General features: G+C 40.0%; 1 protein-coding gene across 4 annotated transcripts in view; it reads right to left on the bottom strand.

The window, feature by feature from the left end:
• The window catches only part of LOC121961587 (ELKS/Rab6-interacting/CAST family member 1-like), a 155,864-nt gene that overhangs the window by 127,779 nt on the left and 10,787 nt on the right, over positions 1-17,298 (bottom strand). For all 4 annotated transcript variants that reach the window (XM_042511643.1, XM_042511644.1, XM_042511645.1 and 1 more), the window contains exons 2-4: positions 14,460-15,312; positions 12,490-12,567; positions 11,694-11,849 (exon numbers count right to left, since the gene is read on the bottom strand). In XM_042511643.1, coding sequence (XP_042367577.1) covers positions 11,694-11,849; positions 12,490-12,567; positions 14,460-14,960 — 735 coding nt within the window. In that variant the 5' untranslated portion in view covers positions 14,961-15,312. The remainder of the gene's footprint in view (positions 1-11,693; positions 11,850-12,489; positions 12,568-14,459; positions 15,313-17,298) is intronic.

The following is a 17,298-nucleotide window of genomic DNA, read 5'->3' as shown; positions in this document are numbered from 1 at the left end:
ATTGTGCCTAGAGTTAAGTTGTCTGGAGTCCTGTTGTTGATACATGAGCTCCAAGTTTTCAGAATTGTGTGTATAGTTTCATCCTTTGTGTGTACACAGTAGAGAAAAACTGCAGTTATTAACAACAGAACAAAATATAATCTGCCATCAGAATTCTGCATCAAACTGACATTAGCACCGTGATACTGAATTTTCTTCACCTGACATTGTAACCAATTATCAACGTCTAATAACGTTGGTGGCCAGCCAGGTTGTCTAGATTCACAGGACACCACTACCTTTGTGCTAGCTTAAAAATGAGCATCCCACAGCCTCTTAAAGATCAATATATCGGCCTTTAATTATTTTTACTGGGAGGAGATACAATAACTGCCTCCCTCTTGGAACAGCCGCTAGAGAGAAAAGCAAGAGTGAGATGTTGACCTTAATCAGTCACTGTGAGATGCAACATCAGGAGAGGAGAGGAGAGGAGAGGAGAGGTGAGGAGAGGAGAGAAACTCTGCATCTGTCATGTGTATTTAACATAAATACATTACAGATGTCAAGCTCTCTGAGCCAGAATGATAGACAGATCGACTGGTGTACTGTATATATAGACAGATTTTCGAGGGGCCGAGTGAAGAAAAAGGGGAGTGACTGCGCTGTAATTCTGTTCATTCCTGACTAACTCTTCCCAAACCCACTCCTTATAAGGAAAGACATGGCTACCGCAGGCGTCCACACACACACACACACACACACACGCAGAGAGAGAGAAAGTGAGCGAGAAACCTCACAAAATCACAGCCTTGTAGGAAAAGAGGGGGAAAATTACCCTCTCTTTCCTTTCACTTTCAAATCTCGCTGTTTCTTTCCACTGTCAAGCGAACACTGTGTCTTTGTAAAAGACAAACAGAAGAAAGAGAGCCATTTCTGCCTCTCTCTCTGCATTAAAGTTAAAGTTTTATAAGACTCCCGAGTGGAGAAGGCTCCTCCTTTTTCTCGGTTATATTCTCTTCATGAATCTCTTTTTTTTCTCCTTTCTGCTCCATTCTTCGCTCTCCCTCCCCTCTGCTCCGTCCATCTGCCTTTTTCTCCCCCCGCTATCATTCCCTATATTATTTACCTTATTCCCTCCTTCTCTCCATCCCTCTTTTCTTCTTCCTCACCTATCTCTCCATCCTGACTAAATAAACACACAGGTTTGAGGACCATCTGTTACTGATGAGCAACCATGTGTGAAAAACACACACAAATCCCACCCAACACACACAAACACACTTAAATGTGAAGATAACAGTCACAATGAATTAACCTTTTTTGGAGGTTTTTATCTTTTAGTTCGGACATTTGAACTTCAACAATATGTGTTCGCGGACACACACGTACAGTATGTCGCTGAGATAAGCGCACACACAGACACACACGAGAGAAACAATGAGTCATAGGTTGATGAGCAGAGGATGGAGAGAGGTGCCGACAGAAGGAGGGAGGCGAGGGAGGCAGAGAGATGATTGTCACTGTATTTTAAAGAACTGCATCATGTAACAAAGACTGTAAAAAAATAACTTCTCAAAGCTTTGCTGAGCTGGCATGCTGTCTTTTTCTGAATCATATTCTCACAGTCAAACACATTCACACTCAGATCTGCCAAGTCAAGCTTCGGTCCCTCCGCTGTTGACTGAATTAGAAGCTGCTTTTAAAGAAACAGGCTCACAGGCAGAGTTCAGGCTCTGCTGCCTGCTTCTCTGTTGTTTTATTAAATCAACTGAGTCTGAAAAAAAACATTTTACCCAACATCCAATGAAATGATTGGTTTCAGAACGGAGCTGAAAACGATAAATCGACTTGTTTTCTACTATTGTATTAATCCCAATTAATTATTCAAATTAAGTCTTTTTGGGGTTTTTTTTCAAGAAAATAAAATCAAAATGACCTGATTCCAGATTCTGAATATTTTCTGGTTTCTTTACTCTTCAATGACAGTAAACTGAATATTTTTGAGTGTTTGGACAAAATCAAACTTTGGGAAACATTGATCATTATTTTTCAACCTTTTTCTGACATTTACAGACCAAACAAAATCAATAAAATAATTGACAGATTGACCAACAAAGAAAATAACTGTTAGTTGCAGCTGTGTCTCAGAATTAAATTTGTGTCTCTTTCTGGTGGACAAAAGCATCCTTACGATGATATCAAACTTTTTTTTTCCTTTGGTTCCAGTGTGTTTGTGTCCCTTTGTATCATTCTGTGTCCCTTCTCTAAATTCTGGGGTTTGTGCAGGTCTGTGAATGCAGTGCAAGTTCATGAGTGATTTTTTTCGTTCAGCAGCACTTTATGACTCGTGAGTTGGATATAACTGATCTGTCCATCCATTCAGATCAGATAGATGGATGAGAGAAGCAGCTGCTGCGAGTCAGTGAAAGACCCAGCAGAATGAACAATTAAGTTTTACTTTTAATACTGCGCCGTGTGTGCCCAAATTACGCTCTGCACTATGAGAGTGTGGAGCAATCCTTTAGCAAACAATACCTATATTTCAGCTGTGCTCCTAATGAACCGTCCAGCTCTAAATATAGAAAATCTATGCGTGGTTGCAGATGTTGTAATCCTGGAGGGCCGCCATGTATAAATGAATGTTTGGGAAACCCTGCTGAGAAATGCAATTCACAATTTCTCTTATAAAATACACAATATTTTTTCAGACAACAATAGCCCTTTAAAATTCAACTGAGCTCAATTTTGACTGTGTTCTGAGTGTTTACTTTTGGACTACTTACTTACTCTTATTCAAATTGTCTGGCACTCACGTTGTTCATTCATCACAATTTACTGGTCTACAAAAGTTGGCAAATTACTGGTTCAATAACTGTGATTGTGCATGCACACAGTTTGCAATGAGACCATCATCAGATGTTGGGTAAGATGACTAAATGGAAACTTCTTTGTCTACTCATCAGGTCAGCTGACTGACCAAAGAATAGCAGACACACAGCAGAGATTACAGAGTTGTAGATCTGCAGCTGAGAAGCGTGACTCCTGAGGAATGCACAAAATGTTTGCAGAATCCTTTTGAGCGTGCGTGCGTGCGTGCGTGCATTTTCAGCTTTTTCTCTTTCCATAAATCCTTCCCCTCCCCTTCTCCTGCCTCATCTGTAACTCCCATCCAGGAGATTTACATCCAAATTTCTAACAAGAAACTCCAGCCATCTTGTCAAAAACAAAAATACTGTGAGACAATACAGATTAAATGTTATTACCAAATGACTGGTAATAACAAGATAATTAGGGCAGTAATGCTTCAATGCAAGTAATCCTTTTTTTTGGCTCATTCTTCCTTTCATTTATCCATCATTTCCTACAATTTAGCCTCCCTCCTTTCTTACTCCTCCCTTCAAGTCAATCTATCACTTCTATCTTTCCGTCCACCCTCCTTTTTCTCGACCCATTTCTCTCCTGTCACATCAGCATCCATCAGTCTTTCCATTTCTCCACATTTCATCCGCTGTTTTCAGCTCAGTTTCTCCGCGCCGTCCATTTATCTCTCCTCCTCTCCTCCCTCCTCCTGGCACTTGTCCCCATGCTTTCCAGCCTGATCTATCCTTCTTATCCACTTTCCTAATTTCCTCCTTCATCCTCTTTACGTTTTACACATCTTTAAATCTCAATCCATCTTCCTGATCCATTCCTCTTCGCCCTGCCCCCCCTCTCTTCACTTCCTCTCAGGTCTATGGTGGGTATAGGGATTGCCAGGCGAAGCATTTTTTGCATCCAGCTGGCACAAAAACTCTTGCTGGTAACATTTTTTTTTGTCTGTACAGTAAATGGAAATCTTACAGAGGAAACACTTGGCACTGTCCGTTTCTATTGGATTCGAACTAATCTGAACCCATGAGGACGAGCTCAATGCCAGCTTGGAGTAATGGAATTAGAAATGCAAGATGCTCAGTTTAAATCCAGGTGTAATAACATTAAGTGCTGAGCGGTGATTATAGTTTTTTACTCAGTCAGCACACAGACTCGTCTAAGGTGTATTTACAGTGAAGTTATGTGTTTTAGTGCCACCTTTTGTCTTTGATTAAGTACTATAATTTAGTACTGTAGTTAATGGTTTATTCAGTGCGCTCAAGTGAATAAATGCTTTTGGCTGCGATTATTCAACTTGTCTCAGATGCTTTCAGCTTTTCCATTGAAAGAGATCTGGTGGCACCATCCGTTTACACATTAACCCAAAGGCCTGATTTGCTGCCATGTTCATAGAGTGGAAAATACACTCAAGTGCCAGTCTGTATCTCCGTCTCTCTAACTTTGTCGCTCTGAGCAAAAAGAGAAAAAGGCGAATAAAAAGAAGGACGACAATGACGGAAGGAAAAGAAAGGACAGACAATCTCTCTCTTATCCGTCTCGTCTCTGTCATCATCTCGCTCTCGACCTGAAGGTGAAGTGCCACTCAGGTGTAACGGGCACTCTGCCTGTTTAGGTTAACCTACACACACACACACACACACACACACACACACACACACACACACACACACACACACACACACACACACACACACACATACAGACAAACAGCTGACAAACCACCTGACGTTTTGCCCTCTGGTCTAAGCAGTTAGTTTGCCACTTTAAGTCTACCAAAAACAAAACACAAGCTAGGGCTGGGTGATGAATCAACTTTATCAATTAATTCCTAATTGTAGTTTAGGCGATTTTTTTTAAATGCATATCAAGATTTTCCCCAGTGCTGATCTCTTTGGGCTTCTAGAGGTCACAGTGGGCTGCGCCCTACCCGCATGCTTCCCTCCCAGAGATACACACACCCGAAAACATGACAGCAAGCATGAATGGCAATGAAGAGTACGTTCCCCACATTAGTGGAATCATTTTCCCAGTGTGTCCCGTATGACAGGAAATGACCCGGTGCAAAGTTGTTACTGATGCAGTCGCACTGCATATCGCTAAAGATATTGTGGTCATATTTGCAGTGGAAAAGTCTGGGTTTATCCACATGTTGAACACTATCGACCCCAGGCATGTGCTACCAAGCCGCAAGTATCTTGCTGAAGTTGCCCTGCCTCAACTGCACAAATATACACGAGAAAAGTTTGCTAGAGAGCTGAAGGAGATGTCGTTTTACTCCACTACAACAGACCTATGGTCCAGTAATCTGAACACAATGAATGACATTATTTGTTGACATGAAACTAATGCTAATGATTTCAGAATTGATCATTTTCAATACTCGACTATTTGAACTGCAAAACTGTGCGATATGCAATACTGACTTGAAGCCCTCTACATTTTTCAGTTTGCCTTTGTTCGTTTTTATTGCTAAAATAAAAGAAACATTTCTTTGTCATTTGTAGTTTTTTTTAAGAGGGGAAAAATTGATTCAAATCGTAACACAACCTCTGGGATGAAGATAGGCTGATATACATTTATCATCAAAACAGCAAACGAATAGATCTTTACCAATCAGTTAATAATTAATTAATTTGTCACATGGAATTATATAAGGTACTACTCCAGTGAAACATGATTTCATCAGCTACTCAATTTGTACAGCGCAATTTGTCCCTATTTTTGCATCTTCTTACATTGTTGGCTGCTGCTTTAAAATTATACTCCATGCTACAGAAGTTTAATGAAGACAACGTTTTGATCCTACATGGATCTTCATCAACACAAAATGTTTGAAAAAAAGATGAAAAGTGATTTAACTATCCACACGTTCTGAACGAGACCAGAACACAGGCAGTGTCACTTTATATAAAGGATAATAAAGTTTCTGATATCCTGTTGGAAACTGAGGTAATCCAGTCTATTTTCCAGCGCCTGTTCAATGTAGCAGGATGATATTGCAGCTGGTGCCCATTTTCCCTTAATGTTATCTTTCTAGCTAGCAGCTAGAATTTGGCAGGAGAATTTACAGACTGGTGAGTTGATTTCCACATCCTGATAAGTGACTCACAGCGACATGCTACCACCGTCCAAAGCAAACCAAAAAACACATCACTAAATCACGCAAAATAGACATAAGAACCTAAATTTAACACAAATTTAAAAAAGTTAACAGAGAGGCAACTGGAAACATCTGTTCCTACGTCAGCACCAATATGATAAGATTTTTCTGAGCCTAACAAATGAAACAATCTAATAGAGATTCATGAATTATCATAGAGGAGACATGGTTTCTTCCTCTTTAGCAGACACACACAAACAACTTTATTCCAGCCAGCACCTTGAGTATTAGGTTAAATAATTGAAGAGAATGAAAACAGTGCAGCAGTGAAAGTACAACCACTGGCTGCTGCATTTTCTCCAACACACATTCACAAACACAACTTCTGACATCATACCACTGCCACGTACTTCACATTTCCATAAAACATGCACAAATTGTTGCATGCAAACAAAAACGCCTGATAAAAATAGAAATGGTAGATGGGTGCAGTACAGAACAGTTCTGCACAATACATGCAAAGAAACTTGCATGCACGTCTGTCTACATGTGCACATTCTGTACACAAGCAAATACAAATACGCAATTAAAAAAATGCAGGCAACTGTGCAATTTGCGCCTCCAGACACATACACTTGTGTACACAAAAAGCCCAATTGTCCTGACATGTGAAAGCCTGCAATCAACATGCAAGGGCACAGCGTCCCTGCTGGTACAGTACACTCTCTCACTCTCTCTTTTTTCACATATAAACACACATACAAACACAGCAATTTATATACATACAAATTAACACATACAGACACATGCTACATAAATGCATGTGCACTTACATAAACACACACTCATGTGCAATATGAAACACACCTGAAACATATGCACCATCCCCCTCTCTTCAACACACACACACACAGACACACACAGACACACACACAAACACACACAAACACACACAAACACACACACACACACACACACACACACTCCCACTGTGACACACATGCCATTTCTGATGTCAAATGGCTGGGCTGGAGTACAGTAGATGATAGATTGCATCTAGCAGCCCCAGAAATGGACAGACAGAGTGATTATTGTTCAGCTGGTGTGATTCAGTGCCAGAACAAACTATGTAGGACAGACAGCGAGAAGCACACTAAGGCTGTTGCTCAAACTATAGATTGCACTTTTGCATTTTCGTATGCCCAGCACCACAGAGAGACCTGTGCTTCTCTCTCTCTCGATCTTACATCAAACTCTGATCAAACAGGAAAACTAGGCAATGCTGATCAAATGTAAACCAAGATTCATTGACTGTGTTGCCTTTTTCTTGCCTAAAATGTCTTTAAAAACATATTTTAGTGCCCCGTTTTGCTGTAATACAAGAATTTGTGAACAGGAAGTGGGCGCCATACCGTTTCCTGTGTTGTAAAAACAGAGGCTGTAAAAACTGAGATTAAACTAGGCAGTATTGATCAAATATGAGCCAAGATTCTGTTACTGTGTTGCCTACTTCACACCTCAAATGTTTTCTGAAACATATTTTAGGGCACTGTTTAATTGTAATTTGAGATCATTTGTCACCAGCCAGCCGTGTCAAAACGGCCAAGCTCGCATTACGCCACCCGCCGGTGGGAGTGTTTATTGGTCCATTGCAGTAAAGTGCATTCTGGCAGTTGTAGGTTTTCTACATTTTGAGCAAAAGTATACACTACAGCCACCTCTGTTTTCTCTCATCATGTAGTGCCAGTTTCAAAAGTATTTATATCTTTGTACTGCATAGAGTCCTGCTTTATAAACAGAGTATCTTTCCAGCAGTGAAATACTTCACTTTATCACTTTATGTGGGAAAAGCTGATTAATTAAGGTGCTCAAAGTGCGTATCATATTATATCTGATTGTGATCATTTTGTGTCATTTTAGCATTTATTCTCAGGAGAGTTTGGTAACTGAATGGAAACGGTGATGCAGAGTTCAACCCTGGATGTCATGGTTACAATCATGAATGCTCGCTGCTGCTCGCCTTCCAGTTGAGCGTGCAAGTTGACCATTAGGACTGCAGAGGGGTAGGAGAGAAAAGAGACAAAAGGTGTGTGTTTTTGTGTAAGTAAGAAAAAAACTAACAAACACAGAGAACAAAAGAACATAAAGAAGAAAGAAAGCAAAGCTTTCCTTTAGCATTCCACAAATTCCTTCATCTTTTTCTCCTTTTTTTCTGTGCTTCTCTTTCTTTCTGCTGAAACATTGTACTTACCTGCTGTGATCAAAGAGGTGGAACGAATTGGGTGAACACACACACACACACACACACACACACACACACACACAAACACACACACACACAACTGAAAGCAAAGCAAGGCGGCGCACTAAAAGTGACAAAGGAGACAGACAACACTGACCAGAGCTAAATAGAGCAGGCATCTATGCTCAGATCAATAGATGTATTAGACCAGGGTGTGTCCGTTCTACTGAACTGAGTTCTTTGGCAAAACTTCTCCACAGGCCCAGATGGAGAGCGAGGGGAGGAAGGAGAAGGACAGGGGGCTGTGATATAGAGAGTTTTGAAAGTGGAAGTAAAATGGTGAGACAGAGAAGAGGAGAGATCAGTGAGAAAGAGATGGAGAGTGTTGTGACAGTAAGTTGCCGCTACTATAAGATAGTCGTTCTATAAGAATGACAATGCCATAGATTATTCATCATCTTGGATCTTCCCAAAAGGGAACATCTAGAGCTGGAAAATGAAGCCAACATGGACGTGCAGCTCCTCAAATGGCCACCTGATGCTGGCTCCAGACACAAGTCAATCCCCGAATGTTAAAATGCCTAACTTTACCACAGAAATAAGCACGTTTACAGTCTGGTACAAATAAAGGTTTGGTCTCTATGGTTAATACCAACACTCATGACAAGTGTGCAGGGGTGAATTTTCATATAACTCACCCCTTTAAATGTTATTAAGGCTTTAAATTATGCATAATTATGGACATGACTCCTTTGAGTTACAGGTGAGTGTTGTCTATTGATAAGTCGCTGACAAGGTAACATAACCATGGTAAAACCCAGCTTCACAGAGGTGAAGGTGTAGCCGTAAGTTTTGCTATTTCAGTGTGTTCTTGGTTCATATAAGTTAATTGTAACACTTTAATCAACTAAAAAAGTCATCTTTAATGTTTGCTACTAAAAGAATCTTGAAGGAGTCAGATAATCCGTTTTTCAAGTACTAGTGCTGTAATGATACTGGAATTTCTAACTTCATTATCTTGGAAAATAAAGATATTCAATATCATTTTTGATACTACAGGAAAAATTGTCATTTTAATTAAGAGAAAAATACTGCAGGGTGCCCAGTAGCTCACCTGGTAGAGCAGGCACGCCATGTACTGAGGATGTGTTCTTGCTGCAGTGGCCGCAAACAACCATAATAGGGGTTGAACAATATTGTTTATTCAGGGCAGATAGAGATGAGACTGATAACCGATATTTGGAACCAATATGCATTTACGATAAAAACTCAAATCTTTCTTTCAATATCTAGAATTTTGGATATAACTCCAACACAAAACTTTGTTTACATGCCTTTAGCAAATATTTAATCAAAATGGAAACTTTCATCATCATATACAGTTCCCTGCAACTTTCTTTTTTTATAATGTCAAGTGAAAATTTGAATTAAAAAATAATAAATAAAAATAGCTCCCTGAGGTTTTCTTTGCACTTTTTAAGTAATTAATTTAATCTGCTATCACTAACATAAAATGCTGACACAGATAATCAGCAAAATGCCAAATATCAGCTCCAATAATCGGCCAGGCCGATTATCCGTCGACCCAAACGAAACCATAATGCTTAATGCACTTTACTGATCAAGCCAGCAGGTAGCTATAGGGTTAGTTAAACACTGTTGCCCAAATATGGTCACTTCTGTCTCCAAAAATGATGTCTCCAAGATGGCAATGGCCAAAATCCCAAAATCTGGCCTTTATGTCCACAAACCAATAGGTGACGTCACGCAAGCTACATCACTTATTTTATAGTCTATGGATCCATCTAACAGGTACAAACATGAGATTAGGAGTGTCTGTTGTTCTAACGTTAAATTTATGGTGGCAAATTCTAAGAATATTAGAGTAAAGGCAAAGGGAGTGCGGACAGAAGGAGAGGAAGAGATAAAGACCGAGGCGGGCGGAAAAGAGGTGAAGCTAGTGGGCTGAGCGTGAAGGAGGAGGTGAGTAAGTGTGGAAGCATGGAGGGAGGGAGGAAGGATGGAGGGTGGAGATGAGATGTGCATTCCTCAACAGGGGCGTGACCTGGCGTTCATGTGTATGTCAGTGCACACACATCCCAAGATTACTGGGAGGTAACTTAATTCAATTTCTAACACGAAGATGATGGAAAAGACAGAGAGGAGGGAAGGTAGGGAGGGAGTGAGGGAAGCGAGAGCTGACTCACCGTGCAATGACAGAAATAGAAGAGAAGAGAAATGAATAAGAAAAAAAGGAGCGAGGGGACGGAGAAAAGCCAGAGACAAACAGAAAAAGAAAGAGCTTAAAGAGAAAGAAAGTGACGCGATAATGAGAGCAGGAAATGAAAAGGATGCCTTGGGTTAAAAGGGTGTGATTTGTCTGGAGGAAAAGAAAGGGAATGAAAGTGGAAAAGATCTAGAGCGAGCGAACACATATTTCCCAACATGAGAGATCAGAAAATACACGTCTCAACATGCGTATCCACTCACCATAACAGCACACACACGCCCAAAAAGGAGTGTGTGTAAGTGTGAACTGAGGATATTTCTGGTGTGTGGCAGGAGGCCAGATACATGATAGATTGATCAGCTTATCATCTGTTCCTTTGTTCTCTCACACGCGGCATCACTTTGAATAAGTGAGCACGCACAAGACACACACTTCAGAGATTTATGGATGCACACACACACACACATACACATACACACACACAAAAATGGCTCTAAATTTTCTTAGAGAGTGATTTAATATCTCGTGATGTAATTGCACAACCTTAAGTCCTTTGCCACATATTACTTCAACGGTAAATGTGTCTCTCAGGAGTCCATGGAGCAGCATCAAAGCCTCCCAAAAATTTCAAGCACAAGCAGAGATAAGAGCACCTGTTAATGACTGAAATGTAGCAAAGAGAGGAGCACTTTCCGCGCCGGTTTCCAAGATGACAGCGTGTGAAATGAGTCACCGTGAGGCAGCGAGTGTGCATGTGTGCAAATCATCTCTTGTATAATATTACGGCCTCCTGCCAGACTAGCTGCGTCTCCGTCTCATCCAGATGGCTTCTGAAACCAACAGACAGCTGGGAGTCCCCAAGCAGGCTGCCCCGCTTCGTGCGTTTACCCGTCTTCAAGGCCGACTCGCAGCAGCGAGACAAAAGCACCAGAACAATCCATAAAATTATCAGGACATGCTCCCCTTTGTGCTGGCCCATAAAAGTTACCCTTTGAGTAGAAAGAACTCATCACAGATGGATAAACCAAAGCAAAAACTAAAACTCACGGGGTCTGGGCTGTATAGAATTTTCTTACTGGGATTTCCTAAATTTCTAGGTCCTGGATTTGCTCCGGTGATTATGAAATTAATCCAACCTTAGTCTCATATTTGTTTTTGACATATTCGTCCATCTCTGTCCATATGTTACTGGGTTTTTAGATAAATGTGCAAGATTTTTTTTCCACAGAAACACTCAGACAGCTGCACACACGCAGACGCTTCTTTCCTACCTGTGTTTCCTCCTGCACCACTCTGTACTGTTCCTTCCAAACGGCCATCTTTGTGGCTTCATCCTTCCTCAGCGCTCTCTCTTTCTTCAGCTCTGGACTCCAAAAGGTCTTAATGGAGTTCATGGAGGAGCTTAACTTGGACTCTTTAGCCTCCAGCTAAAATAAATTAACATCAAACATTGGAACTTTGTTAGGATTCAAGGGACATTTCTACCCCAAATAAAAAATGCATAATATTTCCTCTTATTGTCCCTTTAATGCTACTTATCATTTTGAATTGTTTTGGTGAAATTTGCAGAGTGACAGAGATTTCGGCCATAGAGATGTCTGCCTTCTCTCCAGTATAAAAAAGTTAGATGGCACTTGACTTCGGGTGCTCAGAGAGCAAAAAAAAAGAAAAGAAATAAAATAAAAATAAAAATAAATTAATAAAATTGAATAAAGTAAAAACACATTTGAACTTAACAGAAATGCACACAAGCTGAGCGCCATCTTGTTCCTTTATATGGGAGAAAAGGCAAACATCTCTATGGCCGATATTTTCAGCACTCAGCAACTCACACCAAAACAATCTAGACTGACAAAAAGCACTATCGGTAAGAGGAAAAATATGCATTTTTAATTTGGGGCTGAATTTTCCCTTTAAAAATCTGTCATCATTGATTACAAATCAACTTGCCAGAATTCCCAGAAAAAAACATAGAAGTAAACAAACAAGTAGAATAAGATACCATACATTAGAAAATAACTTGATGTATCTTTAGACAAGTGTGTGTATATCTGCAAGTGTCCTTACTTCTCTGCGTAGTAGTTCATTCTCTCTCAGCACTTCTCTTAACTGTGTCTGCAGGTCTGACATTGCACCATCTCTCACCTGGTAACACACAAACACACAGTATAAATTTAAAAGGTTAGATATCAGAGTGTTGCTCCTGTCTTACATTAGAAACATTTTGTCTATTTGCCATTTTAGAACAACTATACTGACCCTGCTGTAAAAAACACAAATATGAAAAATCAAATATGAAAAGAAAGACTCAAATACTGTACATATGTGAAGCACTTTGAAACTGCTGGAGTGATTAAAACTTGTCAAGACTATACAAATGCATGCAAATATTTATCATAGTAGAAGAATATATTCCAAGTTGCATATCTGTAAACGCAATTGCCACATACAGTATACACCTTACTGCAGTATTAATGAGAAAATGCTCCGCATAAAAATGTTTAATTCATGTTGACATGAGAACAGCAGTGTACCAAAGTATTAAAAATATCTTGGATTAATTTTTAAACAACAACCAGACTCTGAAATGCTTTTGAAAAACTTATTTTAGGTATTTTGCTGATGTCTGTGCTCAGAGCGTCATTCAGTTCTGGAAGGTAGAGCAGGTTCAAAGTTTTTATCGATCAGTTTGAGAAATAAAAGATGTGACATATATTGCACGAATGTGACAGAAAATCAAGGAAAACTAGCAAATAAAATAAGAGTTAACGGGAGATTAAAAAAGTATTTTTGTTTGGGAAATAATGTGATATAAGTTGTGTTTGGAGGAGTGGGAGAAGAAGGAGAGCTACGTCTTGGAGAGATGAGCTCTCAGGTTATGACTAATGGTGCAAAGGGAGTGGGAGAGCAGACCCAAGTCTATTTAAACTTACCATATGAAATCCCACACAGCTCTTATATTATTTATTTGAAGCGTGACTTCAGAAGGAAATATTAACCCTTTAACAGTTAGCTGAATTTGGGTTAAATACCTTGAACCACCCAGCTCCCCCTATACATCAAACAGGAGGATCATTCATGTTACAACAGATGTTATTTAATAAGCACTATTGATTTTATCTTTGTTTCTTCACTCTTTGCTCGAAGGTGAGACAAAGAATATCTAAACCCTAAACCAGTTTTATCCACATATTCCAGATTGGTTTATTCTAAACTTTGTTTGAGCTCTCAGCATGTGCTGGACTAGTTCTTGTTCTGGTCCCTCTATCTACACAGTAGTACACTGTACAGTCTAAAAAAAAAATAAATAATGTTCCTCCTTCTCCTTGTTGTGCTTCTAACAGCAATGGATAAGAATCCTCGGCAGCTTTTGAAAAACAATTAATCAGAGCCGAAGAGTCTCTAATGTGTTAATTATGACAATCACTGATCATGAAGTACGGTCAAGTTGTTAAACTAGGCTGTGCTGATCAAAAATGAATGCAGATTCTGTTACTGCATTGCCTATTTATCACCTCAAATGTTTTAGAAATATATTCTAGTGCACTGTTTAGTTGTAAAATGAGAAAAGTTTTCTCTGGTGAGTAGCCAGTGTTTTGCTTCAGCTCAGCTGCTTTCAACATAGCTGCCAGGTCACTAGCTTTCTCATTTTACAGCTAAACAGTACACTAAAATACATTTCTGTAAACATTTGAGGTGAGGAAAAGACAACACAGTCACAGAATCCTGAATTATATTTGATCAGCACAGCTTAGTTTGACAGTCATAAAGAGTTCATGAACAGTGACCGACATGATTGACAGCTGCGTTAGAGTCACTCCTCGACTGAGTTACTGTTTTTAAGCACCATGAGGAGGCAGAGGAACCAAATTTTTTTGTCGTAGCGTATGTCTCATGTGAATACTATGTGGATATAGTGACAATTATAGCAAATAATAAAGTTATTTTCACCAAAGTTACCAACTACAGCTTAAATACAGTACCTTGCTGACTTTGAGGTTGCAGTATCAGAAGAACAAAACACTGTGACGTCTCACCTGTCTCATGGAGTGGGGGACAGTAGCCGCCTGTGAAATCTGGTTTTGCATCTCCCCTCCGAATGCTATTGCATCACTGGGCATCGCACCACCTCCCACTCCTCCTCCAGTGTTTATATTAGGACTGCTCCCCATGATGGCCGCCCTGACCCCGTAGGGGACCCTGGCTCCAGCCCTGCCCAGGGTCATGGTGCTTTTGGGCACCGAGGGGTTCAGCCCACTGCCCAGGCTGCCAATGCCGATTGGGTCATCAATTGTGTCAGCGAAGTACATAGGACCTCCCGTAGCATAGGCAGCATTCAAAGACTGAATATTCTCCATGGACAGAGTTTTACCAGAGCCAGTGAGTCCGCCGGTGGAGCTGCTGCTGCTGTTTCGCCGGTGTCCAAGACGTGGGGAGCGAGGGAGGCGTGGGGAGCGACCAGGGCTCCCGGACACTGAGCCATTACCATTTGATCCAACGACATCGAGCTTTGAGACAGAACGGGAGCTACCGTACATGGTAAAGAAGTATGGTGTGTATACTGTAGGGGTGAAAGAGTGGCTTTTTCAAATGAATAAATGAAGCAAATCAAAAATACATGCTCGAAATGATACAAAAGCTCGGTAAAAACAAAAAAATGTAGGATGGATGTCCCAAAAAATCTGAAAACACAAATTCCTGTCACTCTTCTACTGAAGTCCGTCTTGACTTTTTGAAATATCCTGATGCAGTGTTGACATAGCTGTGATAACGGCCTCTCAAACACCCTCGCTGTAATCAATGGGCTTTGTTAGAGAGCAGGAATCAATAGGGCATCCCTTAAGATAAAGGCAGCAAGTAAAGCCACAAGTCCTGGGATGAAGGGATCACCTAAAAGAAAGGCAGAAAGAGACAAAGACTTAGTGATCAGTGGAACAAAGACATACTGCACTCGAGGTACATAAGAACACACTGGAATTTTTACCAGATCATGGTTTTGATTTATCTACTTTTGAGTCATAGACTGGCTTTATGTCTTTGTGTACGGTATTTATTGTACACGACAGCTAACCAGCCAAAATGCCAGTAAGCTGTTGAGTACAGTAAATACTAGGCTTGTGAAAATTAACTGGAAAATTACATCAGCTATTGGCAATTGGCTTAGTACAGACATGTCCAATTTTAAAATGCCTGTGGCTCATCTTTCAAGGTATACTACATGTGCTCCCTTTCTGTTTATTCAGCAAATAGCAAGACATGGTTGGGACTTTGCAGGCAGGACTAGAAAACACACGAAGAAGAAATTAGTGTCACAGCATCAACAGTGAGAGGCACGGCTTTCAAAACTTTTTCAATGGAATATAAAACAGTTGTGTTTCTTTAATCTGTGGCCCAAAGTTTTTTCATATTATGTAATCTGGCCCCCATACAAGAAAGTATAGACACCCCTGGCTTAGGACATCGCCAGCTGGTTTGTGTGGGTGATTCGACTCTCACTTGTTCTTCCCAAGAACGAGAGAGAGTCACTGGTCAGTGGACAGAGAAACGACAGAGAGAGACGGTGGAAAGTAACAGTGTGTGGAACCAGCACATACCCGCACAAATGTATCAGTAATCAGCAGTTTTGGGCTGACAGTGAGTGATTGGAAAATTTTAACATATCGCCCAACACAACTACTGCATGTATGTTATTGGCCAGTCTTCTTTCACATGGCATTGACCTTTCCAGGGCAAAACAATGGAAAGAAGACAAAGAAAACCACACAGACTGAAATCTTGACATGATGATGGCGCCAGATGGAGAGTAAGGAGTTGAGAGAAAATAAATGTCTTAACCAAATTGCTCGATCATCTATAATAGTTTTTCATCTAATAGTTGTCCTATTCTGCAGTACCAGTGTCAATCTTCTGGTGGTGATAGAGACAAAAGTAAGGGTCATCACCAAAGTAAAACTGTCAACTATGAACATTAGTACCGAAATGTGTGCCAACCCCATTTGCAGATGTAAAGATGTTTCACTAGATAAGATCAAATTTTGATCTGCTTGTGGCACTAATTTAAAGTCAACAGATTGTCAAAGTCTGACCTCTCCAATCATCCAGTAATCAGTAAGTGTATGTAAGTCTGATGCACTTTGTCTACAGACTACAGTGAAAAAGCTTTGGCTTTATACACAAACTCTGCCACAGGCACAAGCATCAGCTGATGTGTGAGTTGATATGATCACACAGGCTGCTTTGTCTCTCTGCCATCCACTACACCTTCTTTATGAGATCACACTGTGTCCCAACACTTCTGGCCATCACAACAAAGTTACTGTCCTGCGGCTGAAATAAACCGAGAGACAGAAAATAACATTCAGTCACCTCCTGGATAAATAATGTGTACTAAAATAGAATAATCCGCACATTTTTTTTATTCAGTCAATTAAATATTGTTATTAATCCATTTTTTTTGCAATAATAATGTGGGAAGAAAACATGTAACAAAAAAAGATGAATAAATGCCTATCGTCCTATTCCTGTTAATCACATGAGTCACACTGGATAAACATTTTATGGCTGTAGATGGATAGTAGATGCCAAAAATGTAAAATGCTGTGTTTGAAATGAAGCAAAAACACCATGAAATAGTGTTTTGTCATGCTTTTACAGTCTAGTAGTCTGTGTGTGTGTGTGTGTGTGTGATGAAATAAATAACTAAAATATTAGAATTGATTAAATTCAAGTCAAAGAAACCTTGTAAATAGCACAGTTGTAAAAAAAAAAAAAAAATCCATTCTCACTGAACTCAATTTAAAGGTTTCTTCCATAGCATTAAACTGTCTTTTGCAAAAAAAAAAATTAAGATAAATAAATAAAATAAATACAGCAACA

This window comes from Plectropomus leopardus, chromosome 22 (genome assembly GCF_008729295.1).
Source record: "Plectropomus leopardus isolate mb chromosome 22, YSFRI_Pleo_2.0, whole genome shotgun sequence".
NCBI lineage: Eukaryota > Metazoa > Chordata > Actinopteri > Perciformes > Serranidae > Plectropomus > Plectropomus leopardus.
Note: the sequence above shows the minus strand (reverse complement) of the source record. Positions and strands in the feature narration are given on the sequence as shown.